This window comes from Loxodonta africana, chromosome 3 (assembly GCF_030014295.1).
Source record: "Loxodonta africana isolate mLoxAfr1 chromosome 3, mLoxAfr1.hap2, whole genome shotgun sequence".
In the NCBI taxonomy this organism is placed as follows: Eukaryota; Metazoa; Chordata; class Mammalia; order Proboscidea; family Elephantidae; genus Loxodonta; species Loxodonta africana.
Window position 1 is genome coordinate 37,329,114 of NC_087344.1, and position 26,935 is coordinate 37,356,048.

Genomic DNA, 26,935 nt, shown 5'->3' on the forward strand with positions numbered 1-26,935 from the left:
GTTCTGTTGCACACAAGTTGCCGTGAGTCCGAGCCAACTAGATGGCAACTAACACAAAATATTAAAATGAGGACCCTAAATTCAGTGACTTATGTCCGTATAAAAAGGGAAAAGGACATAGAGAGACATATAGAGAAGATGATGTAACAGAGCCAGAGGTTGGAGTGATGCAGCCACAAGCCAAGAGAGAGCCCTGCCAAAACCTTGACCTGGAACTTCTGGCCCCCAGAACTGTGAAAGAATAAATTTCTGTTGTTTTAAGCCATGCAGTATGTGGTAGTTTGTTATGGATGCCCCAGGAATCTAATACAGGCCATTTCAGTCCTGGGGTCCCCCTACAGGGACCCAGGGGGTCAGCTGGGCAGACATCCTCAGAACAGGAGGCCCACCTGTGATGTGCCAGCTCCCTGCAGCCCTCATCGTGCCTTGCAAAGTACCTGCAGGTGACTCAGTGACAGCTTTGGCTTTCCCACTGTCCCAGAACAACCCATCCATTAACCCATTGCCATGTCAAGTCAATTCTGACTCATAGCGACCTCTATAGAACACAGTAGAACTGCCCCATTGGGTTTCTAAATCTGTCATCTTTGGACCAATAAGCAGCATCATGGTAAATGACGAAAAGACTGAAGTTGTCAAGGATATCATTTTACTTGGATCCACAATCAACACCCATGGAAGCAGCAGTCAAGAAATCAAAAGATTGCATTGCACTGGGCGAATCTGCTGCAAAAGACCTCTGAAAAGAAAAGATGTCACTATCATGGATTGGATTATGTCCCCCCCCCCCCAAAACACGTGTATTAACTTGGTTAGGCCATGATTCCCGGTATTCTGTGGTTGTCCTCCATTTTGTGACTGTAATTTTATGTTGAGAGGATTAGGGTGGGATTGTAACACCACCCTTACTCAGATCCAATATAAAGGGAGTTTCCCTGGGGTGTGGCCTGCACCATCTTTTACCTCTCAAGAGACAAAAGGAAAGGGAAACAAGCAGAGAGTTGGAGACCTCATACCACCAAGAAAGCAGCACCAGGAGCAGAACGTGTCCTTTGGACATGGAGTCCCTGCACCTGAGAAGCTCCTTGACCAGGGGAAGACTGAGGACAAGGACCTTCCTCCAGAGCCGACAGAGAGAGAAAGACTTCCCCTGGAGCTGATGCCCTGAATTGGACTTATAACCTACTGGACTGTGAGAGAATAAATTTCTCTTTTTTAAAGCCATCCACTTGCAGTATTTCCGTTACAGCAGTACTAGATGACTAAGACAGTCACCTTGAAGACCAAGGTGTGCCTGACCCAAGCCATGGTATTTTCAATTGCATCATATACATGCAAAAACTGGACAATGAATAAGGAAGACCGAAGAAGAATTGATGCCTTTGAACTGTGGTGTCGGCAAAGAATATTCAATATACCCTGGACTGCCAAAAGAACAAACAAACCTGTCTTGGACGAAGTACAACCAGAATGCTCCTTAGAAGCAAGGATGGTGAGACCGTGTCTTACATACCTGGACATGTTGTCAGGAGGGGATCAGTCCCTGGAGAAGGACATCATGCTTGGTAAAGTATAGCGTCAGCGGAAAAGAGGAAGACCCTCAAGGAGATGGACTGACACAGTGGCTGCAACAATGGGCTCAAGCATAACAATTGTGTGCATGGCGCAGTATCAGGCAGTGTTTCGATCTGTGATACACAGGGTCACTACGAGTCGGAACCGACTCAACAGCACCTAACAACAACAATCTTTGGAAAAACAGACTGCCATATCTCTCTCCCGCAGATTGGGCTGGTGTTTTCAGCTAGCAGCCGAGCGTTTAACCGCTGTGCCACTAGTATTCCTTCGGAGAAATTCAGACCTTCTCAAACCCTCTCTGCCCCACATGCAGCACTCAGGCCACTCAGAAGGTGTGGAAATGACTCTGTCAGCCTTAACGGCTGAGTGCAGGTCCCAAATTCCAGAGTCCCCACCCCAATACTGGCATCCGGGAGACAGGAGGAATAGGCCTCGTTGGGGCCCTGGGGACCTTGCAGTATCAGTGCTGTTTTAACCCCTACGGCCTGGGTGTCATGGCGAAGTCCCAGCTCTCTGTGTGGGGGGGCATGGCAGGCACCCGCCACTGGGGCAGAGCAGCAGCCTGCAGTGGCTTGGCGTCCCCTCCAGCCCCAGCTTACCTCCCTCACCTCGAATGTCCTGAGCAAGGGAGGCTCAAGTTGGGGAGAGAAGGACAGAGGCACAGAGGATGGTGAGGGCTGGTGACTCCGGGGCAGAGAGGTCCCACTGCCAGAGGACACGTCCCTCCTAAGGTCACACAGCACCCCCAGGTGCAGAAGGACATCTGTCCCCACCTGCCCTCTTGCCAGCACTGTCTGCAGCCACAGGAAAGTGCTGGTAGGAAGCAGACTGGACAGGACGCTGCAAGGGACACCCCATGAGCTGAGCTGTGTGCAGGAAGGGGCTGGAGAGACCCCTCCCCATGGCTGGAGGCCCACATCACCTGCTCCCCGATCATGGGCCCTTCAGTCTGCCCTGGCCACCACCTGCCACAGGGGTGGATGCAAAGGAAACAACAGGGTGGTGGAAGGCTGGGTGGCCCCCACTTCTCACCCTACCCCCAGGCCCTTCTGCCAAGTGGGGTCTTCAGGGGAGGGGGCAGGCAAGGCAGAGGCAGCAAGAAGATAGAAAGCCACAGATGACCTCAAACCCTGCTGATTGGCTTTCAGGCTGACCAGGGCCAGAGCCCAGCACCTTGCTCAGCCCCACCAGGTGGCCAGGGCATCTCACAGGGACTCCTAAAGCTGACCCAGCCAAGAAGGGACTAGCAGTGGGGAGAGACAGGGACAGACAGACTCCTCCTGCCCCTGCAGCCTCATCCAGGGCCCACATCCAGGCACTGCCATCAGAATAGACCCTGGTGAGTCTTCAAGTCAGCCGGGTCAGGGCCTCAGGGCCCCAGCCAGTGAGAATTGCAGAAGGAGAATGCTCGGTAGGGAGTAGGGGAGCCTCTTCAGTGAGATGGGGGCTCTCAGAAGTACCAGCAGTGAGCTGCGAGAGGCCGGAAGGCCAGCCTTCTGCCCGGACAGGACGAGGCTGATGCGAGGGACAGGCTGCAGTGTTCAGGACCCAGACTACCGGACACACCCTAGGACAGAGAGGGGAGGCTGGGACTCTGGTAAGGACGGAGATAGGAGCCAGCCTGGGGCGCCAAGCACACCACATCCCCGCACACCACCCAGGGCCATGGGAACTTTTTATGTACCAGATGCACAGGCCAGGCGGCCGGGTTCCCAGGGAGCAGCCAGGACCCCAGACAGACAGGGCCACCATCAAGTGGAGAACAGGGACACAAACGCTCTTCACTGCAGCTAAGAGCCAGCCGGCTGGGACAATCACAGCGGGCTCAGGATCCTTTGCAGCTGACGGGCCTCATCAAGAAAAGGAGACGCCTGGCTCAAAGTGCAGGGAAAGACAGCCGCTTAACAAGGCAAAATTGGGGGAAGACGTCCTGATTTCAAGGGGAAGTTCCCAGCTACCTGACAGCAAGGCTGGCCAGGTGGCACACCTGCCAGGCTGCCCAGAATTCAGGCTCCACTCCAGCCCTGCTCCACTGTCAGACAGTCCCACCATCCACCGTGATTGCCAGGGCTTCCTCTACTCTCTAGTCCTCACCCACGATCCCCATTAAAATGCTGACCTTGGAGGTGCCCATCCTAAAACCCCAGCCATCTGGGCACACGTTGAAAGGTGCCAAGGCAGTTGGGGACACACAGAGCCCTTCCTAGTCAGACAACACCAGCCTCAGGGCCACCTTCCCAGGTACAGGACTCTGCCAGACTACAATCAGACCACGAGCCCAGGAGTCCAGAATGACACAAAAAGAAACCCAGGAGCAAGGGTCCACCTGGGGAGAGACCCTCAAGCCCCCAAGCTGCCTCTGGGGAGGGGGGCAAGCGAGACCAAGACAGGCTCTCCACCTGCTCCACAGATCATGTAACCTGTGGAGATCACATGCAATGACCCTAAGAAAGAGGCCAGAAAGAGTAAAGGAAAGAAGCTGGAAAGCAAAGGGTTAACGAGCCCCCAACAGAGACCAGAGACGCTGGAATTGAGGTAAGGAACCAGCTCTGGTAGGAAGTCTGGGGACCCAGGGCCTCCTAGGGGAGATCTAGCCAAGGCAGAGTGGGTGGAGGGGCAGACCCACACCCACTGGGCCGGGTGGGCAGCTCACACCAGGCTCTTTGCTGCCCAGGGTCCCTCCCCTGAGATGGGGTGGTGATGGCCCCGGGGAGGGTCACTGACCACCAGGAGTGCAGTGCTGGGCACGAAGTGGGTGTAGACAGCCGGTGCATGCAGTCAGTGCTTAATAAAAGATGAACGGGCAATGCTGCAGAGGCCTCGGGGCCGAGGTCCCCATTTGCGCCCACATTGTCTTAATGCCCCCCACACAGGAAGAGTGGAAGGCTGAAGTCCATCCTGTCTAGAGGTAACCTCAAACAGCAAGCAGGGCCCTTCGAGTCCCTTCTGTCTGGAAGCAGGCACAAAAGAACCTCCATGAAACCCAACTCGTGGCTGGCAACTTTGTTTCCATCCCTGCCCCCCTCCAGACTGCACCCTGAGAGCAGTGACACTTCCTGAGCCCTCCACAGAGACCCAGGCTGGAGGCTGAGCCACCCAGAGGCTACGTCCTTAACAAGCACCCAGGTGAGTCTGCTGGGGCAGTCCCCACTCTGACGGACAACTCCTGGAGCCGCCACCTCTTGCACCCTGGTGCCCAGTGGGACTGTTCACTCCTTGGGCTGGCCAGGGAGCCCTGGTGACAGCAAGGACCAGCCCCGAAGGATGGTCTGAGCTCAGCAGGTTCCGTCCCTCCTCATGGCACCCTTCAGCAGGCTGGCCCTGGCTCCCAGGCGTGGCCCTGACCCATCACTGAAATCTGGGCCTCCCTTCACACACCCACACCCCACATGAGCAGTGGCTCTGCCTTATCTCCTTCCTGCTGAACTGACGGGAACCTTTATTCAAGCATCCGTCCCCAGGGCCCGGCCCAACCTTCCCCAGTCCTAACTTAGAAACTCCAGCTCCTGCAGACGCTGCTCAGGCCCAGGGCACTCAGCACACCTCGGGGCACTCAGGACTCCAGCCTCCTCCAGGGAGTGGCTGGCCCAGGACTTCCCACCCTGGGGCACACTGCCTGGGGGTCAGAGTCCACCTGTGAGAAGAGACTATGGTCTGTGAGCCCAGCTGATGGCCTCCGGAGCCACAGTTTGCTGTCCCCAGGCTCATATCTGGATTCAGGGATCTGGGTTAGGCTGGGGATGGGGGCCTTCCCTTCACTTCTGTGGGCAGCAGAGGCCTGCCTGGGCCCCTCCAGCTCTGAGATGTGGGCACCTTTCAACCAATTCCTTTGTAGCAATGGCTCCCACTGCAGAGAGCAAGGCAGCCAGGAGTCATCTGAATCCCACCTGACAGCTCCCCAAGCAGGCCCCAACTCCACCTGATCCCATGGGTGCTCACCACAGGCAGAGCCCCGGCCTGAGGAACCACAGGCTCATTGGCCTTCACGGAGACTGTGGTCAGCTGACCAAGGGCCCCCCCAAAGATGTCCACGCGCTCAAACCAGAAACTGTGAGTATGTGACCTTATATAGCAAGAGGGACTTTGCAGATGTGATTAAATTAAGGATATTGGATGGGAGATTGTCATGGATTGAATTATATCCCCCCAAAAATGTGTGTATCAATTGGGCTGGGCCATGATTCCCAGTATTGTGTGATTTTCCCATATGCTGTAAATCCTGCCTCTATGGTGTTAATGAGGGAGGATGGGTGGCAGTTGTGTTAGTGAGGCAGGACTCAACATCCAAGATTAGATTGTGTCTTGAGGTTACCTCAAGAAAGAAGCGAGCAGAGAGACAGAGGGACCTCGTACCACCAAGAAAGCAGCACCGGGAGCAGGGCACGTCCTTTGGACCTGGGGTCCCTGTGCAGAGAAGCTCCTAGTCTGGGCTGAAGATGGATGAGAAGGCCGACAGAGACAGAAAGCATTCACCTGGAGCTGACACCCTGAATTTGGACTTTTAGCCTACTTTACCTAGAGAAAATAAACTTCTCTTTGTTAAAGCCATCCATTTGGTATTTCTGTTATAGCAGCACTAGATGACTAAAACATGATCCTGGATTATCCGGATGGGTCTGATGTCATCACAAGACTCCTCATAAGAGGGAGGCTGGAGGGTCAACGTCAGAAAAGGGAGATGTGATGATGAAAGCAGAGGGCCAGAGAGAGATTGGAAGATGCTATGCTCCTGACTCTGAAGAGGGAGGAAGGGGCTATGAGCCAAGGAAAGCCGGCAGTCGCTTGAAGCTGGAAAAGGCAAGGAAGCATTCTCCCCTAGAGCCTCCAGAAGGAACACAGTCCTGCCCACACCTTGATTTTTACCCCATTTCGGACTTCTGGCCTCCACAACTGTGAGATAATGAGTCTGTGTTGTTTTAAGCCACTAAGAGTGCGCTCATTTGTTACAGCAGCCACAGTACATCGATACAGAGAGCAGCACCACTGTCTGGGGTGTCTTTTCCAGACTGCGGCAAATCGTGCACATTGAGAGTCCAGAAGGCTAGACCATCCGAGCCAAGCCAAAAGGGTCTTCAGATATCACCCGATCCAGGGGTCCTCAACGTCTGCCCGGCTAGCCCGCCTCCTGACTCTCAGGTCAGGGTGGGTCCCACCAAGCTGGTGCCGGGCCGTCTGTACCACGGTGCCTCCCAAGAACTGGAAACTCCTGGGACCCCTCCCAAAGGCAGCGCTGTGGTGGGGGGGGTCTGGCTGAGCCTACAGTGGGACCCTAGGACACCCCAACAGTGGTACCCCAATTGAGCATCGGCACCCTGGACTCGTCCTAAACCCAGCAGAAAACATCGGCTCAAAGGAGGACCTGGTCCTCTGTGGCAAGGCTGGATGGGAGCGTGGAGACCACTTCCTTCCCCATGCTTAGAGAAATGCGCTCACTGTGAGGTGGGGGAGCAGGTGGGCTCATTCCAGGGGCAACAGCCTGGCTCAAGGACAAGCCCATTCTGTACCCTGGAGCCCAGCGCCATGCCCCACCCTTTCCAGGAAAGGCCAGAGAGAACAACTAGCAACTCCCCAGAGGACGGGGGAGCCTGTGAAGGTCCTGCAGGGCTCAGAAGACTGATGATGGCTCTGGGCAGGGGCGCCTGGCCCACTGGAGCATAATGTAATATACAAAAATCTGTGACAGCTGTTTTAAGTGACGGCCAGGCCAGGGTTTGCAGGAAAGTCCCCATGGTCCTTTTGGTCCCCTCTGCACCCTCAGCTGAGCTGTGTGATTAAGGACTTTGGCAGCTCCATGCCGGGACACACCCCTGAGCTGACACCAGGCCAGTCACCCTCACCCCCAAGGGGACTGGACTGACCTGCAGTGTCTCCAAGCTGAAGGCTGGTGGTGCCATCCAACCCCCACGACACTGCTCAATCAAAGGCCGGCCTGGCACTAGGAGCCCTCAGAGCCCTCTACCCGTGGAAGGAGCTGGCGCAGCTCAGGTACCATCAGACCTAAACTGCGGGGTGGGGGGGGAGGGGGGAGTGGGAGCTGAGTGAGGCCAGGGTGCACCCTGCCTGCCACAGGCTGCTGGGGTCCCCAAGTCCTGGCTTCTTGGCTGTCCTCACAGCCCACTGGGCTGACCATGCCCTGAAAGCAAAAAGGATTTTCCAGCACCTGCCATGGTGCATCGGCCACAATCACACCATGAACTCAAACGGCCCCAGCCTCCTGGGATCCTGGAGGGGGAGACCCCACCCCGCTGTGGGGGGCCAGGGGCCCTCTCTCTCTAGCCCACCTTCTCATTTGACCCCCTGCAGGTCCCTCCCATACACACACCTCCGCAGGCGAAGCAAGGGATGTTTCCCTTCCTTCCAGTCAAATGGCCACCCTGCTGTCACCAGCCTCAGGGCCTCCCAGAGGGACAGCAGGAATTCAGATGATGGCATCCCGGTCTAAACCATTTACAAGTTCCCAGCCCTCTCCCGTTAAGGCGCCGCCGTTGCCCCCCGCCCCACCCCCAGACGCACAGACCCAAACTTTGGAAAAAGGAAACAAGAGCAGCGCTCCGGCCCACCCGACCAGGTCCCGCCGCGCCTCCGCCCCATCTCCACTGGCCCGGCAGAGCGGGTCGCCAGCGCCCACCTGGCCTCCGCTGGCCGGCGCTCACAGGATAGCCGGCCTGGCTCAGGTGGCACGGATAGCAGCTCCTCCAGAGGTAGCGGTAGTGCGTGCCCGCGACGCGCGCCAAGCCCCCCAGGAGCCCGAGGCACCAGAGCGCGGCCAGCCCGCTGGCGCCCCGGGACGCCCCCATGGCGGGGTTGGCCCGAGCGAGCGGAGGAGGCGCCGGGACCAGGGCGCCTAGCTGCAAGGCAGGAGAGCAGCGAGGTTGGCTGGGCGACTCGGGCTTGGGCTCCGGGATCGGGCTCCGCGCTCTGCCTCCAGATCCGGCTCAGGCGGGCACACAAGGCGGCCACTCAGCTCGGCGCCGCTGGGGAGCCGCTAACGCCGGCCCGCCCCCTCGCCTTTATGTTCTCAGCTTTCCCTCCTCCCCCAACAGGTACAAGCCAAATCTTCGCTCGCTGGAGGGGGCTGCCCCGCCCCTGGCCCGCCTCCGCCGTGGCTCCGGGGGTGCTGCGCTGGGCCTAGCCAACGCGCGTCCGCCTGCCCGACACATTCCTCCGCGCGCGGTCACGGGCCGGGACACATGGATATGCGCGCAACACATGCACAAACACACACAGATCTATGCAAACACACACAAACTCAGACATACATAAACACACACATACACAAACGCATACCTTCCCCTGTGCAAACATAGAGAAGAAACCAAAGGCCAGGAGGAAGCATCCTATGGGCACTGTGGGTCCTGCATGTGGCTTGGTGGGGGCCCAGCTGTGCCAAGTTTGGAAGGGTGGGGAGATGAAGGCACCCTGAGGTGGTGTTGCTAAGTGGAAACCCTGGTGGTGAGGATATTCCCCCAGCCTAGATGTCCCCTGCCTTGTACTATCCTGCTCCACCACCACCACTGGACCAGGGCCTGTACCTGAGGAGCCTGGGCTGGAGAACCCTTGTATCCCACAGTGGGGGGTGGGGGTGGGGGTGGGGGGCGTGAGGGCATAAGTACAGGGCTGGGAAGATCATGAGGCACCAACCCCAGAGCGGTGGGCAACCCCTCCCTGCTTAAGAAGAAAACCCAAGCCCCCTCCCCCACCACATCCCCAGGCAACCTCAGGGAGCCTGAAGTCAGGCCAACCCTTGACTTGCAGTAGCATGTCTTCCTTGCCTGGGGTCTGGAGACCCCAGAGCCCCCAACCTCTCCCAGCCCTCCTTCCACATGTACCTCAGGGCGTCAGACTCCACGCTCAGAGCAAAGCTGGAGCAAACTAGCTGGGCACTGGATGATCATGAGCAGTGGTCATGGGGCCAGGGGAACCCCCACAGGGGCTAGAGTCCCACCCACACCTGTTTCCGGGCCATCTGCAGGAAGCCCTCCAAAGGCAGCATCTCTGGAGCACTGTCCATGCCCCCCGAAGGCCACTCGACTGGGGCCCCTGCAGAGGCATAAAGCCTGGGGACACCCCCAGCCACCTCTCTTCAGGGACTGCCAGCCATTAATCTAGGGGAGCCAGGGGTACCTGCACAGGGGTCACCTGGCCTGGCACAAGCAGGGGCCTACCGGGCACTGGGTCGATGGTGCGATGAGAAACCACAGCTGCTGTGACTGTGTACCTGGCTCTCATCCTCACCATGGCCCTGAGGGACAGGGGCTGTCCCCATTCTTGAGATGAAACTGAGACTGGGGGAGGTTAGGATACGACCTTCATCACATGTCCAGTCAAGTGGATGTCCCCTCCAGCCCCAGCCCCACTGGGTGGTACCTGAAGGCAGATCTCCACATCCATACTTGGATGCCACCAGCCTGTACTGAAAGGCTGTCCCAGGTCTGCCCTCTCAGGAAGCCCCATTCAGTGCTGAGGTGTGGTAGAGGGACCTACCCAGCCCACCTGTGAGGCCTGGCCAAAGGGCAGCCACAAGCCCATGACAGAGAAGGGCCCAGCACAGGTACCAGTCACCTCGTTGGGTTCTATCTGCCATCCAGAGGCCTGCCCACCCACTGGCCTGGCCAGGCACCCAGCTGGCAGAGCCCAGCTCAAGGCAGTGGAGGGGGGTTCTGCTATCCGTGAGACTCTTCCATGAGCTCCCCTCCCTGTCCTCTGCTCAGCACCCTGCCGCACCCCAAGCCTCACCCTGCAAAGTCTCCATCATTCTCAAACCCGTGGCACCAAGTGTTAACAGAAGGTATTGGAGAGGGCGGCAGGGCCTTCACCCGGCAGTTCCCACAGCACCCCAACCCTCCACAGCTGGGCCCCCTGCTCTGCCCCCTCATCCCACCTCAGGGTGCTGACCTGGGCTGCACGCCCACTCCAGGCTAAGCAGCCATTCGTCCCCAGGCCATTCGCTGCCTCAGCCTCGTCCCTAGTAAGCAGAGCACGGCCGGGGCAGACGGGAGCCTGTGTGCATGGACAAGTGCCAGGACCCCTCTGGGCCTCGGTTTCCTCATTCGGGCAGTGGGCAGAGGCCTGAGAGCCAGAGGAGGCAGGGGTTTGATGAGTCACCCTCCACCATGCTGAGAGGCCAGGGAGGAGATCGGCCATGAACTCTTGAGTTTCCAGGGGCCAATGCAGAGAGCACAATTAGACCTTGGGAATGCTTCACAAGGACAAGTCTGGGCAATGACTCCATCATTTCTGCCTTGGAAACCCTCAAAAGCTATGAAAGTTCACGGATTGAGGCTAGGTCTGCAGCTGCAAGATGGGGTAGGGAGTCCCGCTCCTTAGACACCAGCAGGCGGGAAGGGGCTGCCCTGGCACTGCCCACCTTGCCAGCTCGGCCCAAGGCTCCCGGTCGCTCACACCGACCTCCCAGCCCCCAAGCTGCCTTCCTGCCCCCTTGCAAGCCAGCCTCCACCTGACCAGCCCAGGGGAACATCCACTCCTCCTCCCCCCGCCCAAGCATTGGGTCCGCCCTTCTCCTCCTCTCGTGCTGACACCCCCTTACCTACCTCTGCCCCTGGCGGACACGCCACACTGAATCTTCATCTGTCAAGACGGGAGACTCGTGCAGAAGCGCCCTGGGCCCTGCACTGAGATTGCCAGGTTCTGCAACATTCTCTGGATCTTGCTAAGCCTGTTCTCGGAGGAGAAATGACTGTCCCAGGTCCCACAGAACATAGAGGGCTGCTGAGAGGGACTAAGTCTGACTCCGATTAAACAGTCTCTTTCTGCCACCACCTCCACCCTGAGCTCCTCCTCCTGGGTAGCAAGGGCCCCAGGGAGTCCTGAGCAGTGGAGGAGGGGAGGCTCATGCTGACTCTTGCTCACCCACCACCTGGTGTCCGGCACTGCCCCTCGCCACACACACTCACAGGCCTCAGCCCCGAGCTCACAGCTGCAGCTCCTCCGGGCAGGGCCTCCAGAGGGCTCTCTCACCACTGAGATGGGTGCTGGGCAAAAACATGTCTAGGAAGTTCTGGGTTCAAATTCTGTCTCTTACGACATTCTCTGGGTGACCTTGACCTCCCTGGGCCTCAGCTTCTTTATCACCCCAACGTTCATCCTGCCACCCACCCGATGGACTTAAACTTCAATTTATCCTTCAGTGCCAGCTCACAGGCCACCTCTGCAGCACCTCCCTACCAGGCCTCAGGCCCAGAGCAGGCTGCTGCCACCACCTCTGCGTTGGGGGTGACCCAGCCCTCCTCCACATTTACCCATCCACTCATTCATTCACTTACTCACTCTCTCATAAGATCACTCGTTCATTGGTTTATACACTCATTCACTCACACTCACTTACTCTCTCAAAGATCATTCTCTTATTTGCTCCCTTATTCATTCATTGGTTCATTCCCTTGCTCTGTCACTCATTTACTCATTCACTCATTCACTCATTTACTCATTCACTCATTTACTTATTCACTTACTCATTTGGTCACTCACTCATTCATTTTTTCATGCATTCATTTGTTGGTTCATTCACTTATTCACTTGTTCACTTACTCTCGTTCATTCACTCACTCATTCACTCATTCCTTCACTTACTCGTTCAACAATGAAGTGTGTGCCCACTATGGGCAAGGCAGAGTTCTAGGGGTACAGCAATGTCTCCCTACCTGACTGAGGGCTATATTCACGTCCCCGGAGCCTGGCACAGGCTGGCACATTCCATGGCATGGACGAGCTTGGCAGTGCCTCCCTGACAGACTGAGGCGGTGCAGTGGCTCTGTGCCCTCCATCCACACGGAGGCCCAGCACACAGCCATGGAGCTCACCAGCCCGCCAAGCACCAGCGGCCCAGACGGAGCCTGCAGCCATCCCACTGTCCCTCCTTGGTGCCACCGCCAAGCGCATCCAGGGCTGCGCCTGTGGGGTCTGGAAGCTGTTTGGGAAATGCGTTCCTGGTGTGGAAATGGGCTGGGCATCTCTGCCAAGCGGAATGTCTGTTTGTCAGCAGAAGAAGCGCCTGCTCCACCCGCCAGCCCAGCTCCAGCTCACCGCTCCAGGCTGGTCAGCCGCCGATGCAGTGCCAGACGGGGACCCTGGCTCTGCCTGCCTGCCTGGTGGAGGATAGGGCACATAGGTTCCTCACTTCTAGGATGACTCTGAGGATGGAGCAGGGAGAGGATAAGAGCCCTCTGCAGGCAGATTGGTTTGAAGGGGTGAGGGAGAGGAGGGACATGCCCAAGAGGCCCCAGAGGTCACAACCCTGTGATTGGGGGGCTGCACTTTTTGAGGTACCAGGGCAGAGCAGCAGCTGTGGACCATCTACAATATCTGGGTACATTGTCCACGCCCAGCACTGCACAGGGGCTGAGAACAGAGAGTGGGCAAGCCACCTACCCATCAGGTACATGGATGGGCCCTGAACAAGGTCAGTCACGTGTGAGTGGCTGACCAAGGAAGAGCCAGCCACCGGGGTTCTGCCTTTACCACCACGGCCCATTCTCACCCTTCTGAGCTCATGGGAGGACTGTGTGTGCATATGCACACATGTACACACATGCATGTGCACATACGTGTGCATCACAAGTATGTACACGCACATGCACACACACAAACGTGCACATGTGTGTCCCCTGAAGCAGGCGTGCTCACGTGACTGGTTCCAGCCAATGAATGATGAACAGGAGGCACCTGGGTCACTTCAAGCTGGGAGCTTCAAGATTCATTCTCCCTCCCAGGATCATGCAAGGGACCCTGGGGCTTTGAGGGCTCTGGGCACACAGGTGACACCCCTCATCTGGGGTAGGATGAGCAAAGTGGGAGCGGGCTGGGGGCATGGGAAAGGTGAGGGTGTGCCCATGACTGAGGACCCCCATGTCGGGGGGAGGTGAAGTGAGACTGTTGGGCTAACAGCAGGAGGAGGATGGGCAGAGGGAGCTGGAGAGGTGAGTGGTGCTGGGGAGGTGGGTGGGAGTTGGGGAGGTGGGCAAGAGGGCACAGAGGAGGTGGGCAGAGGCTGACTTGGAAGGCCTGGGAGGCCACAGAAGGTGGCCTAGGTGTTAGCCCAAGACCAGCAAAGGGCAGGGAGGGTGCTGGACCTGGCAGTGACCAGGTGGGTATTGCAGGCACCCCCAGTGGTAGGAAGAGAACGGCCAGGAAGGCACAAGAAGGGAGTCTGTTCTCTTAGGCAGCTTTCAAAGTGCCTTACAAGGCTCAAGGCCTCACAGCCAAAATCCTTCCTTGGCTATCCCCAAAGGGCAAAGGCCCCTTAAACCAAAAAAATCCTAACTCGTTGCCATCAAGTCCATTTCGACTCATAGCGACCCTGGAGGACAGAACAGAACTGCCTCACAGCATTTCCAAGGAGAGGCTGGTGGATTCAAACTTCTGGTTAGCAACCAACCTCTTAGTCAGCTGGAAAAATAGACCTGGCCTGGCTACTTCCAACCCTTGACCTCGAGAGCCGAGTCCAGAGCAGATCAGCTCTCAGTCTGAGGTCCGGTGGGGTCTAACCTGCCTCCTCACAGAGACTGCATAGAACCAGCCCCCGCCTGGCCCTCCCACCCTTCTCGAGGGCGGTGTTTATTTCAGGAGCAGAGAACAGGGCTATCAGCCTCAGAAGAACGCCAAGCCTGGCTCTGGCCTCCGGAATCCCTCCAGTGGCAGCCGCATGGCAAATCCATTAGCCTGTCTCTGCTCCTCACCCAAGACAAAGGAAGGAAAATTGAAACCAGGGCTGTTTCCATGAGCCCAGCTGCCAGGCTGGCTGCAGCTGTTCCGGCTGGCCAGGCAGAAACAGGGCGCCCCCTCCTCTAGCAAATGCAAGGCCCCTGCGAGGATCCAAGAGAGAATAGCTTTCCACTTCACATGCCCCAGCAGAGGCCAGGCGGCCTAGGGGCACCTAGGCCCCCCCAACATGCGGAGAAGCCCAGGTTGTGACCTGTCACAGGGAGGCGGCACGGCCAGCCAGCAGAACCATGCTGCACTCCCAGACACATGTGCACGTGGTTGTGCACGTGACAGGGCTCCGCGGTGTTCTGCTGCTCCTTCTTTTCTTTTCCCTGTGGCCAGGCAAACTCCCTGGGGGGCCTCAAGTGCTGACTCAGCCCCACCACAGGCACAGTCCTAAGGCCAGCTGCCCTGGGTACCTGGACTCTCCTTGGGGAAACCAGAGGTCCCTGGGTCGCAGAGACCACAGACAGGGCACATAGGGGCCCCTGAACTTCACACTGCACACACGGGAAGCCTGGGTGATCCGGGAAGGCTTCCTGGAGGAGAAGAGCCTGAGCTGGCCTTTGGACAGGCAGAGAAGATGGGAAGGGCATGAGATTTCAGGGGACTTAAACAGCCTGGATTGTCAGGGAGGATGTATAGGGCAGGTGGGGGACCACTGGGCAGAGCAGGCCAGGCAGTAGAAGGGACAGGGGATCAGGGAAGGCCTGAATGCTGGGCCAGAAGGTTTGCTGACACCGTGTGCCTGGACACCAGCTGGGAGCACAACACCATGCCAGGACCAGGCTGTGGCGGGCACCCCGCAGACTAGAAAAAAAAAGAAGCCCCCACAAATCAATGACCGGGGTACATCACCAAGCTGCTTACAGCAGCCCATAAGGGGCACTAGGCCCCTTCGGCCACCTCTGCTCTCCTCGCTCCCCACCTGAAGCACAGCCAGGCACCCACTGGAACCCCTCACAAGATGCAGGGGTTGAGGGGTGGCACCCAGCCAAGGCCTGGTGCTGGGGCCCAGGCAGCACGTGCCTCCAAAGGTACCCAAGCTGCAGTTGGCAGGCCCTGGCCAGCCACCACCACTCCCCTCGCCCCTGAGGCCCCCTGTGCTGCCCTTCCCACGCCCTGGCCCACTAGCTCCTGCTACACTACCCTGCCACCAGGAGAGCTGGGCACAGCCGCCAGTCCACACAATCAGAGAAGCAACTTCCAAATGCCCAGGACTCCCAGCTCCAACTGGGGGGCGCAGCACCCGTGGCTCTGGGTCCACACCCTCCTTCCAAAATCTCCACATGGAAGTTACACAAGCCCTAGGGTCTTATTATGACAAAGATTCCCCTCTGCCCCCTTCCCTCACAGTGGCTCTGGTCAGACCCCGGGCTCAGGGACTGGCCTCTGAACCAGGCAGAAAGACAAACACAGGGTTTGTCTGAGGGCCTGGTGGGGTCAGAAGCCCACCGCCCCAGCCAGGCTCTGAGGGGAAAGAGGCTCAGGAGGTCAGGGGAGGAGGCCGGGGCCTGGATCACATCTCAGGGTGCCCTGGGGAAGAGCCTGAGACCATGATGGGGAAGTAGTTCCCGGGACAGTGGGGGTATGGTTCAAGCACTGTCACAAACCAGGAGGGACAGAAATGACCACAGCCAAGAGGACTGGCAGCACGAGAATCTGAAGAAGGGGCTGGAATGGAGGGGCCCTACAAACAGAAACAGACAGGGAAGGAGCTAAGCTCATTGGTGGAGGGGAGTGTCCCTCCTACCTGGTGGGTGGAGGGCAGGGGGTCTGCCTTCACATGGCCTCCTTGCCTCCCACCATCCACTGAGAGGGCCTGGGGCCTCCATTTCCAGGACAGGCACAGGGGGCAATGGGGTGCCCAAGGCCACATGGCGGGCAGCCCATGGCTCTGGTGAGCAGTGGTCACTGCTGCCCTGAACCACTCCAGCCTCTTCAGCCAGAACCCGTGAACTGCATGGAAACAGAGCTGGGACCAGTCATGTTTCTAGAACAGGGGGAGAGTGGCTGCATGAGCTCCCCACCCAGGAGACCCCTCTGGGCTCTGCAGGCTCTGTAGGGGCAGCTGCCAATGCAGGGGGCAGGCCCCCCTGAATGGTTGGTCTGCTGATGGCCTGTCTAGCCTGTCTTCTCTCTACAGGGCAGCTGCCCCAGGAGGAGCTGACTGGACCAGGCCAGGTCCACAGGGTAGGTTTTTGTCCATGGCTGGGGTGTGTGTACACCCTCTCACCAAGCCCTGAACCTGAGGATGGTGGGCTCCCAGGGTTAAACCAAACCCCTGAGTCACCTCTTTACTAAATCAGGGGGCCAGATTTGCACCCTGGGCTTTCTGACTCCAGCGTCTGGCTCTTTCCCTCCACCCCATCTCCAGGTCTGACAGGAACCAGCAGGTCCTTCAGTGGCATGGGCACCTGGAGCATGGCCCCTCAGAGACTGCAGACGGCTTGGCCTTGGTTCTCCTTAGAAAGATTCTCCCAGTCCCAGGGTGAGGGATTAGGCCCACGGCAGGCCTTGGGTTGCTTGTCACCAGCTTGGCTCTAACTGTGGGGTTGAAGGCTATTATGTTCCTGCCTTGGCCTTCACTATGACTATACCTGCCAGAATGTGCTGCTTGGAGAAGCAAGAGAGCCAGGAGAGGAAATGAGAGCTTTCAGCTCTCGGCACAGGATCGGCCCTGGCCACAGACACTGCCCAGAAACACCGACGCCCTGCCTGGAAGGAATACGTTTCACACTTGGGTTTCCTCGACCATGTCCAGAAGAGAAACCCAGGGAATGCTAGCCAGGGAGGGCCCAGATTCCGGAACTTAGGGAACACTGGCCAGGGAGAGACCAGACCCCAGAGCTCACAGAGATAAGCAAGGGCTTCGTTCACACCTGCTTGTACTGCCCACAGGTGACTCAGGATGGGCAGGCCACACCACCTGTCCGGCCTCGGCCTCCTCGTCTGTACAGGCAGGTTGTTTAAGAATCAATGCAGGAAAGCAGTTGGCAGTTCCTCCAAAAGTTGAACATAAAATTACCATATGACCCAGCGATTCTACTCCTAGGTACATACCAAAAAGACTAGAAATCAGGAGCTCAGACAGACATTTCTGCACCATTGTTCACCACAGCACTATTCACAATTGCCAAAAGGACCTAAATGCCCATCGACAGATGAATGGATAAACACAATGTGGTACAGCCAGACAATGGGATATTGAAAAACCAAAGCCAAACCAGTTGCCATGGAATCAATTCCAACTCATAGCAACCCTATAGGACAAAGTAGAACTGCCCCATAGGGTTTCCGAGGCTGTAATCTTTACAGAAAAGATTGAAGCTGTCAAGGATTTCATTTTCCTTGAATCCACAATCAATGCCCATGGAAGCAACAGTCAAGAAATCGAACGATGCATTGCATTGGGCAAATCTGCAGCAAAAGACCTCTTTAAAGTGTTGAAAAGTAAAGGTGTGACTTTGAGGACTAAGGTGCACCTGACCCAAGCCATGGTGTTTTCGGTCACCTCATATGCACCTCAAAAGCTTCACAATGAACAAGGAAGACCAAGAAGAATTGACACCTTTGAATTATGGTATTACAAAGAATATTGAATATACCATTGACTGCCAGAAGAATGAACAAATCTGTGTTGGAAGAAGTACAGCCAGAATGCTCCGTAGAAGCAAGGATGACAAGACTTCGTCTCAAGTACTTTGGACTTGTTATCAGAAGGGACCAGTCCCTGGAGAAGGATGTCATGTTTGGTAAAGTGGAGGGTCAACAAAAAAGAGGAAGACCCTCAATGAGATAGATTGACACAGTGGCTGCAACAATGGGCTCAGGCAAAACAACGATCACAAGCATGATGCAGGAGCGGGCAGTGTTTCTGTTGTACATAGGGTCGCTATGAGTCAGAACTGACTCGATGGCACCTAACAAGAACAACAATCTTTACAGAAACAGACCGCCACGCCTTTCTCCCATGGAACAGAGATTGGCGTGAACCACCAATCTTTCAGTTAGCAGCCAAGCGCTTAAACACTGTGCCACCAGGGCTCCTTAATGGAATATTGCTCAGCCATAAAAAGGAATGAAGTCCTAGGACATGCAAAACATGGATGAACCTTGAAAACAGTATGCTAAGTAAGATAAACCAGACACAAAAGGACAGAGATTGCGTGATTCTGCTCATACGAAATGTCCGGAGCAGGCAAATCCATAGAGACGGGAAGTGGATCTGTGGTCAGTGGGGCCTGAGAGGAGGGGGAGATGGACAGAAACTGCCAATGGATACAGGTCTCCTTTGGCGGGTGGCGGAAATGTTCAGCAGTGAGGTAAAGGTGGGAATCGCACATTGTGGATGTACTCAATGCCACTAAATTGTCCAGTTCAAAATGGTGAATTTTATGTTCTGTGAATTTCACCCCCAGTAAAAAAAAAAAATCCACCTGAGTCAGGCCCCAGGTATGTGCCAAGGGTCAGTCTAGGCAGGCCCCTGGCCCCTGACAGTGCAGGCTGGAGGGGCAGTGGTGGCACCCTCAGATGGGCCTGTGGGGTGGCTCCAGGCTCACCTCCAGGAAGTGGTCTGCATCCCCCGCCTCCCCCGGCACTTCCTGGCTGTGTGACGGGCCATTTCCACCCCTCTTTGGGGCTCACATATTGAAAATGGGCATCACAGCACAAGGACGGAGTGACAGTGGGGGGCTTTCGCCAGGCTGGCTCAGAGCAGGCTGCACAGAGCCGTGGCTTGCCTGTCACTATAACCTTTACGGCCACCCCTTCCCATTCTTCCTTCAGTGAGAGCAGCACCATGATGGGAAGCGCAACAGTCCTTGAAGCACAAATCCCTCCAATGAACCTCCCCTGCGAGCGCCGCTCTTAGGAGTAAGGGGTTCTACCATGGGCCGATCTTGGGGGTGAAGGGGCCTGCCATTGGTGGCAGGAGTGGATTACCCAATAAGTAAGGTAAGCACGCGCTTATGTGTGCTTACTTCCTAATCTGTAGTAAGCACAAGTAAGCCTGTGCTTATGTGGTGAAACCCATGTGAAATTGTTCACTACAGGTTAGTAGATAAGCCCATGCTTACCCTGCTGACTAGGTAATCTGTCCCTGTCAGGGACTGTACATTTGAAAAGAAGCTTTGGTTCAGTAGGAAGGTGCTGTGGGGGTTGGGAGAGAGACAGACACCAGCCATACCTAGAAGCAGAATCTTTGATGTGGTGAAAAAATGTGAAATTGTTCATTATAGATGATCTGGTAAGCAAGGTAAGCACGGTGCTTACCTTGCCTATTGGATAATCCACCCCGATCGGTGGAACAAAGCATCACCACCCAGCAGGGAGGTCAGAGGAGGCCCACTGAGAAGAGCCTCGAGAGGTGCAGGTGGTCTCACACCCAGGCTGGGCTATGAGGACCTATCCTGGCACTAGGCCAGGATCCCTATCAGCCCCCCATCCCTTCCTGCTGAGAGACGGCAGCAGCTGGCTCGGGTCAGCCCACGACTCTCCCAGCAGCCCGGACCAGCGACCCAGATGCTTCCTAATCTAAGCCCCATCTGACTGCTCATCACTCTCAGATTCCTGCTTCTCCCTGGGGGCGGTGAAGACTTGGCCCCTCCTCACTCCTGCTGAGCCCATGGGGTGAGAGAATGGGCTAGTCCAGGACTTGTCTCCCACCTACCTTCTGAGCCTGTGCAGATGGCTGGGACCAGCAAGGAGGAAGCAAGAAGTCCCCTGGCCCAAAAAACCAAAAACCAAGCCCTTGTGTCAAGTCGATTCCAACTCATAACGATTCTATAGAACAGAGTGGAACTGCCCCGTAGGGTTTCCTAAGAGCGGCTGATGGAATTCGAACTGCCAACCTTTTGGCTAGCAGCCAAGCTCATAATCACCACACCACCAGGGCTCCAGCCCTGGCCCAGGGACATCCAATTTGATCCGGGAAAAGGCTCCCTGGGCTCACTGGGGGAGGGGAGGCACAGGTCTCCTCCGTGTCCCCTGGGATCCCAAGTACATGTATCTTAGGATGGATTCTATCACCCTTCCACAGCAGGGGCTGAGAACCCCTGGGGACTGGGCCCACAGTGTTGGACCCCAGGGACATCATCACAGCTTCTGCCAAGGGCTGGAGCCCCCATGGAGCTTCTCAAGACACCAACTCCACCTGGAAGACCCAACCACGGAGGAGTGGGGGTTGGCACGCTGAACCACTCTCCACCACCCCGGAAAAGAGCAGGCCCAGTTCCACGCTAGATAGAGAAGGACCTCACCCAGGGAAGGCCTTGTTCAGCGGGAGCCTCTGCCCCAGCAGAGCCTTCACCCCACCCCACCCTTCCCTGACTGGGCAGTTGCCCTCTTTCCCAGGCCCCCTCCTTATCTCCTGGAAGGAGCTGATGTTGGCAGGAGTGGGAACAGCAGGGTATCTCCAGAGCCAAACCCGTACCACCTGTGGGAAGCAGGCCCAAGGGCCCTGGATTCGATGACACCTACCAGCCCAAGGAAGCCAAGGGCCCCTGGGCCTCACTATCGCCTGTGGAGAGGCCCCAGTGTCCTCCAAGCAAACTGGCAGCATTGATTTCTCCCTCCGAGCAGGATAGAAAAATTCCCCCATTACAATGTCACTAGGGTCTTCTGGCTAGATCATCTGGCATAATATCAAGAATTAGGCCCATTTTACAGATGGGGTATGTTTACAGGATTGAGTTCTCAATCAGCGGGCAGTGGAGGAAGGTAGGGTCAGGGGCTTGAGGCTGGAATGGGAGACCTGGACCTGGATTAAGGTCCTGGTCCCCAAGGACCTTGGTGAAGAGAAGGCAGTGAGGTGGGACAGTGTTCAGCTTGGGTGGGGGCAGCTTTTCTCCCCTTGCACGGTTCAACCAAGAGCTTGGCCTGTGGACCTGGGTGCCTGCCACAGAGAGCCTTCCACCAGCAGACACTGGGCCTCAAAGCTTTTCCCCCTGAATTCCTCAAGAGTAGATGTCCCACTGTACAGATGAAGACACTGAGGTTCAGGGTGGTAATTATCTGGCCACACAGTAAGGGGTTGAGCTGAGGCTCAAACCTGGGCCTAACACCCAAGTCTTTCCAGGGGGCTTATACGGAAACACTGGGCTTCCCAGACCATGGCTTGGTAGAGCCTCTGCCCACCGTCCTGGAGGTGAGCTCAGGTCAGCCAGGACCTAATTCTGCAGCAGTGCCCACATTTCTCCAGGGCCCGTGGTTACCAACAGCCTCACTCACATGAACCACAGCCGAGCCCATCTGCCCTGGGCACAGAGGGGGGCCACACCCTACCCGGCCTCACCTGGGAGATGCCGCCTCAGCTACGGCTCCAGGCCTGGCTCTCAGAACGCAGCTAACACACCGACCTGGAGCTGCGCCCACATCAAGGGCCAAGGCGGCCAGCCAGGCCCCGTGCCAGCTCGAGTTTAGAATGCCAATCCATCATCTCGAGTGGTTTCTGGCTCACGCCATGGACACACACCATCAACCCAACTCACACAACCCTGCGTGTGACCAGGCAAAGCCGTCCTTCCTCTGGGTTAACATCTTAATTTCCCGTCATCCCCATTAGCACAGGCAGTCAGCCATTTGTTCCCTGCCTGAGCTGTCATTTCTGGGGCGGGAGGGGCACGAGAAAACACAGCAGGCTGCTGGCCTTGTAAAGCCCTTGTCCAGCTGCACAGTGACTCAGGCCCAGCCATCCAACACGCTGAGCTGGGGCAGGGAGCCCCGGGAGCTAAGGCCAGGGAGACACCGGTCATCTCATCCACACCAGTCTTCAGCCAGCCTGCTGGATGACAATGGCCTTGTCTGTCCCTAGGGACCCTCTGGATTCAGAGACTCCCAAGGGGACACAGTCAGCCTCAGATGGCACTGGGAGCCCCTGCTCTGTTTGTGGACACTGTACCTAGCTCCTGCCTGTTGTTCACCTGTGGACCTGAGAGTCCAGGACAGACTAGAACTGCCCCATAGTGTTTCCAAGACTGTGGTCTTTAAGGAAGTAGACCACTGCATCTGTCTCCCAAAGAGGGGCTGGTGGGTTCGACAGGCTGACCCTTCAGTTAGCAGCCGGGTGCATAGCCACCGTGCCACCAAGACTCCCTCTGTAAAGGTTACAACCAAGAAAACACAACAACAACAGCACCATCTTCAGGTGGGTTCCTGGGTGGCACAAATGGTTTGCTCTAGGCCACTAACCTAAAGGTCAGCAGTTTGAACCCATGCAGCAGTGCTGTGGAAAAAAGACCTGGCAATCTGTTTCCATAAAGATTACAGCCAAGAAAATCCCATGGGGCACAGTTCTACTCTGTAACATCGGGTGGGTATGAGTCAGAATCAACTCGGCCGCAAAGAGTTTAGATTTTTGGTTTGTCTTCTGGGTGGAGGGCAGTGGTAGAATTCTTGCCTCCCATGTGGAAGATCCAGGTTTGATTCCCGACCAATGCACCTCAAGCATAGCCACCATCCACCTGTCACTGGAGGTTTGTGTATTGCTGTGCTGCTCAACAGATTTCAGGGGAGCTTCCAGACTTTTTTTTTTCCCAGACTAAGATGGACTAGGAAGAAAGGCCTGGCTATCTACTTCCAAAAATCAGTCAGCGAGGGCAGCTCAGATTCCCTGGGAGCACGTCCTAGGCCCCTTGATTCATCCTTTACACCAGCCAGTCACCCCCACTTTTGAAGGGAACACCTAAGGCTCTCAGGGCTGAAGGAACATGCCCAAGTCCCCAAGACTGGTAGGGCAGGGCTCACATCAGGACACACCTGCCTGTCAGTCACCGAGGAGGGGTGTCTGTGCACTGGGGGTCTTGGGCACAGCCTCAGTGGCAGCTCCAGGCCCAACCTGCCGCAGTGAAACCAGACCAAGAGGCGGTGGGCTGCTTCCCAAGGTCAGGGTCCAGACCCTCAAAATCAAGGTTAAATCAGTTCCATGTCACAGACCAGCCTGGGAATCTGGCTCCAACCCATAAGCCCTCTACCCTCTGAGCAAGCTCTCCACCACTGGCCTCGGGGCTCTGCCCCCTTCTGGTGGAGAGCCCAGGTGGACGCCAGGTGGGGCCCAGACCTCAACAAGTTCCATCCTCCTTGAAGAGGCTGCCCAGGTGGCCCCAGTTGGGAGACACACAGACTCCCTGAGACCCAGCCAAAGCCTCCCTTCCAGCCTGAGTCTGGGAGAGGCAGCTCTGGACACCACACTTCCCTCCCCGACTCTCGGTCTCCTTTTATTTTTAAAATGTCCAGGCGTTGGCTGATTTAGGGCTGCTTTGAGCTGGATTTGACATGAACACAACAGAGCCACCTTGCAAGAGAGTGGGCGCTGGCTGGCCACCCAAACAGGACCCTTCCTCCTCACATGGGTCTGGGTCTGGGGAGGGGTCTCCCCCTCCCCCCACCCAGCCCCACCTGCATGCAGCAGATCCTGAGTGGGGTGGGGCCTCGGTGGCTTCTGCCACCCCAGTGGAGCCCCTTGCACAGAAGGGAAATGAGGCAAAGGCCAGGAAGAGGGTGATGTGGGGTTGCCAGCCCCAGGAGCTGGTGGAAGGCTGTGTGCCTATTTGGCACTGTCTCCCCTTCTCACAGGGATCCCAGCCCCCACACCTCCTATCTCCAAGGCACTATTAGGTCCCATTCCCACGCAGGCCATGAGAACAGATGGGAAGGGAGACAAGAGCACAGGGAAGCCCCATGTTTCCAGAACATCTCAGGCAGGGCAGACTCCCAACCCCACCCCAGGCTGGCAGGCCTCGACCCCCTCCGATGACGGCGAAAGCTGAGCACAACACACTGCATAAAGGCGTTGGGAGACTGAGGCGCTGCTGGGCTTGTCTGCATGGCTCCCACCGCTCTCCCACACCCTCTCCTCTCTTCTCCATCTCAGTCCTCATCAGCTCTCATCTCCTTCTCCAGGGAATTTCCTTTCTGTTTGTTTTTATTTTACTGACAGCTGGCCAAGGACTAGGGGCCAAGCTGCAAGGTCCGCCGAGTTGGCAAAAACTCCCAGCCCAGGACGGAACTTGGGTCATTGAAGGATTGTGGGCAGGTCCACGGGGCCCTGGCTCGCCTAGCCGAGGCAGGCTCCCTGCCACCACCCCCAGTCTCCAACGACCACACCCTCCCCAGTGCAGCCCCAGGACCCCCACCTGCATCTCCCCAGCAGGGTGGCCTGGGCCCACCCCCTGCCTACCCCCAAGGTTCCCTGATCCACACCGGGGGCTCCCATCCCCTCTGTAGGTTCTTGAGGCACCTTCCAGGTCAGGATGGGTGGCCATGAGGACTCCCTCAGGCATAGGGATGGATCAGGTGGCCAAGTCCCTGAGGAGCTGGTTTCCCCTTGGGGAAAGGGGAAGCCCAGGGACTGGGAAGGAGGCAGCTTGAAGTTGGCTGGGCAGGGGCCAGCAGGTGGGGGCAAGGGTCTTACCTTGGCAGGTCTTGCCGTCCCCCTGGAGCTGGTGGCCAGAGGGGCACTGGCAGTAGAAGCCCCCAATGGTGTTGCAGCACCGGCCCTCGCAGCCCCCATTGGCAGCCTCACACTCGTCCACATCTGCAAGGGGAGAGGGCAGTGAGCTGCCGGCCTTGAGGGGACCCTCGCCACAAGACGACAGCACCCAGCAACAGCTGGCAAACCCCACTCTGTCCAGCAGGCCCTTCAAGAGCAGGGGGGGACCCTGACTCATCCACCCGACAGCCAAGAGCCCCAAGATGGGCCGTTTGAGGTGAAGCGGCCCCTCCTGTGCACTGTGAGCATACATGGTTTGCAGAAACTCCATCTGGGCCGAGCCTGGAGGCCTGCCCCCCCCATAACAGAATTGCCCCTGGTGTCACGACTCCCCCAGAGAACACCTGTGTGTTCCAGTCCCGGCATCTGACACAGCTTTGATTTTCCAGGGAAAACCAGGTTCCTCCAGCTCTGAGGCAGTAGGAGTCTCACAAGGTCAGGCCAGGACCTGGCCCTCAGAGCTGGCCACTGAGTTCAGCTCCACCTCCAGCATGGAGGGGTCCCCAGGTCTGCTGTCCCCCAGGGGCTGTGGGATTCAGCGGTGTTTGAGGAAGACCTGGGCTTGGCCTTCCGGGGGAGTGCCTGGAGGGGCCCCAGGAGCCAAGAGGAGTGCAATTTACAAGGCTCTAAGGCCAAGCTGGGGGTGCGGGCACAGCCCTCCAGGACCCAGACCCGAAGCTCTGCTGTTCTCTGGACACGTGGGTGCTGACCCTGGGGCTGGGCACTTGACCAGCTGGGCTCGTAGGACCCCCACCTTGCTGCTTGGTACTAGGTGGGCAAGCATCACCTCCTCCCCACCCTGCCCCTGGGTAGCTAGCTGGCCTCAAGACTGGGGCTGCAGATGGGGAGGAACAGGACACCGTGGGATAACACAGGACCAGAGAGAGGCCTCCGCCCCCACCCCTGCCGAGCCTCCCTCCTCACAGCTTCTTGCTACTCCATAGGAAACGGAACCTGGAAGCAGGTGCAAATCAAACCAAGACCCTCGTGTGCCCCAAGTGGAGGACTGCCAAGCACCAGCACAGCCCCAGCACTGCCACCAGCTCCCCTGACACCCCAGCACCAGCACCCCCAGAGCTGAGCAGCCCAAGGCTCCCTGGACAGCCCCGGCCATTCACTCTGTACCTCGTGAAGGGGCCCTGGAAGATGCCCAGAGCCTGAAAGTCCCACGGGAAAGGCCAGACGCCTCAGGACTGCTGGAATGTAACCCCCGCCCGGCCCCGCTGAGGTTACCGTCGGGAATTTTCTGGGAATTCCTAGAGACTTACGCAGGGCGAGACAGATCTTGGTCCAGCCCTGGGGTTAAAGCCCGTGACGCCCAGGCTCTCCCAGCCAGCCCAGCAGGAGAGCCAGAGCAGAGGGCCAGCTGGTGGATCAAGGCGCCCAGCATCGGGTAAGCACAGAAGCCCCCTGGGACTTGGGCTGCGGCAGCCAGGAAGCACGAAGCACAGCAGCCCAGCTGTGGTCAAGCTGGGCTGAAGACAGAGAGTCTACTTTCACAACTGTTTGCACAGCAGGACCCCCATTGCCCAGACTCAGAGGGCCACACTTGGGGCGGGCTCTGAGCCACACAACGGGGCAGACAGTCACAACGTGTCACCCTGAGCCCACTAAACACCACAGCCAGGACCTCTGCTGAAAGCCCACACCCACAGAAGCTTGGTCCCCACGTGAGCCCTGCTGCCTCTGGTCCCTTTCACTGCTAGAGTGTTATCACACTGCTCCACCTGCAGCTCCCTGGGGCATCCCGGGGTGCCCAGAGTGCACACACCCCCCGCCCCACCCCCATGCACATCCACACCCTGCCTCCCTCGCTCCCACTGATCTGCAAAGCCCGAGTCTGTCTGCACTGGGCCAGCCTCCCTCAGCATGGGGACCAGCACCACCTGGTCTCGTGGTTTCCCTGTTTCCAGCCCAGGCCTGGCACTCAGGGCCACAGGAAACCCTTAGTGAATGTTGAATAAACATCACCACAAGGGGCTCCAGGAGAGGAGAGGAAGCTGGGGGGCAGCTAGGTGCCCACAAGCCCCCTCCCCAGGCCATGCCAGCCCAGAACTGAGAAGGAGGTACCCTTACCTAGGGTTTCTTCCTTCGCTGGGGCCGGAGCCAGGGAGGGGCAGGGCCAGGTCAGAGGGCGCCCCTCTGCCA

General features: G+C 57.5%; 1 protein-coding gene across 5 annotated transcripts in view; it reads right to left on the minus strand.

The window, feature by feature from the left end:
• Positions 1 to 25,073, minus strand: part of MEGF6 (multiple EGF like domains 6) — a 70,545-nt gene extending 45,472 nt beyond the window's left edge. For 4 of the 5 annotated variants that reach the window (XM_064281133.1, XM_064281132.1, XM_064281131.1 and 1 more), the window contains exon 1: positions 24,710 to 25,073. In XM_064281133.1, the coding sequence (XP_064137203.1) occupies positions 24,710 to 25,058 (349 nt within the window). In that variant the 5' untranslated portion in view covers positions 25,059 to 25,073. Of the gene's footprint in view, positions 1 to 8,206; positions 8,535 to 24,709 lie in introns of those variants that run through there. The other variant, XM_064281134.1, reaches the window with a different exon arrangement.
• Between the last annotated feature and the right edge of the window lie 1,862 nt (positions 25,074 to 26,935).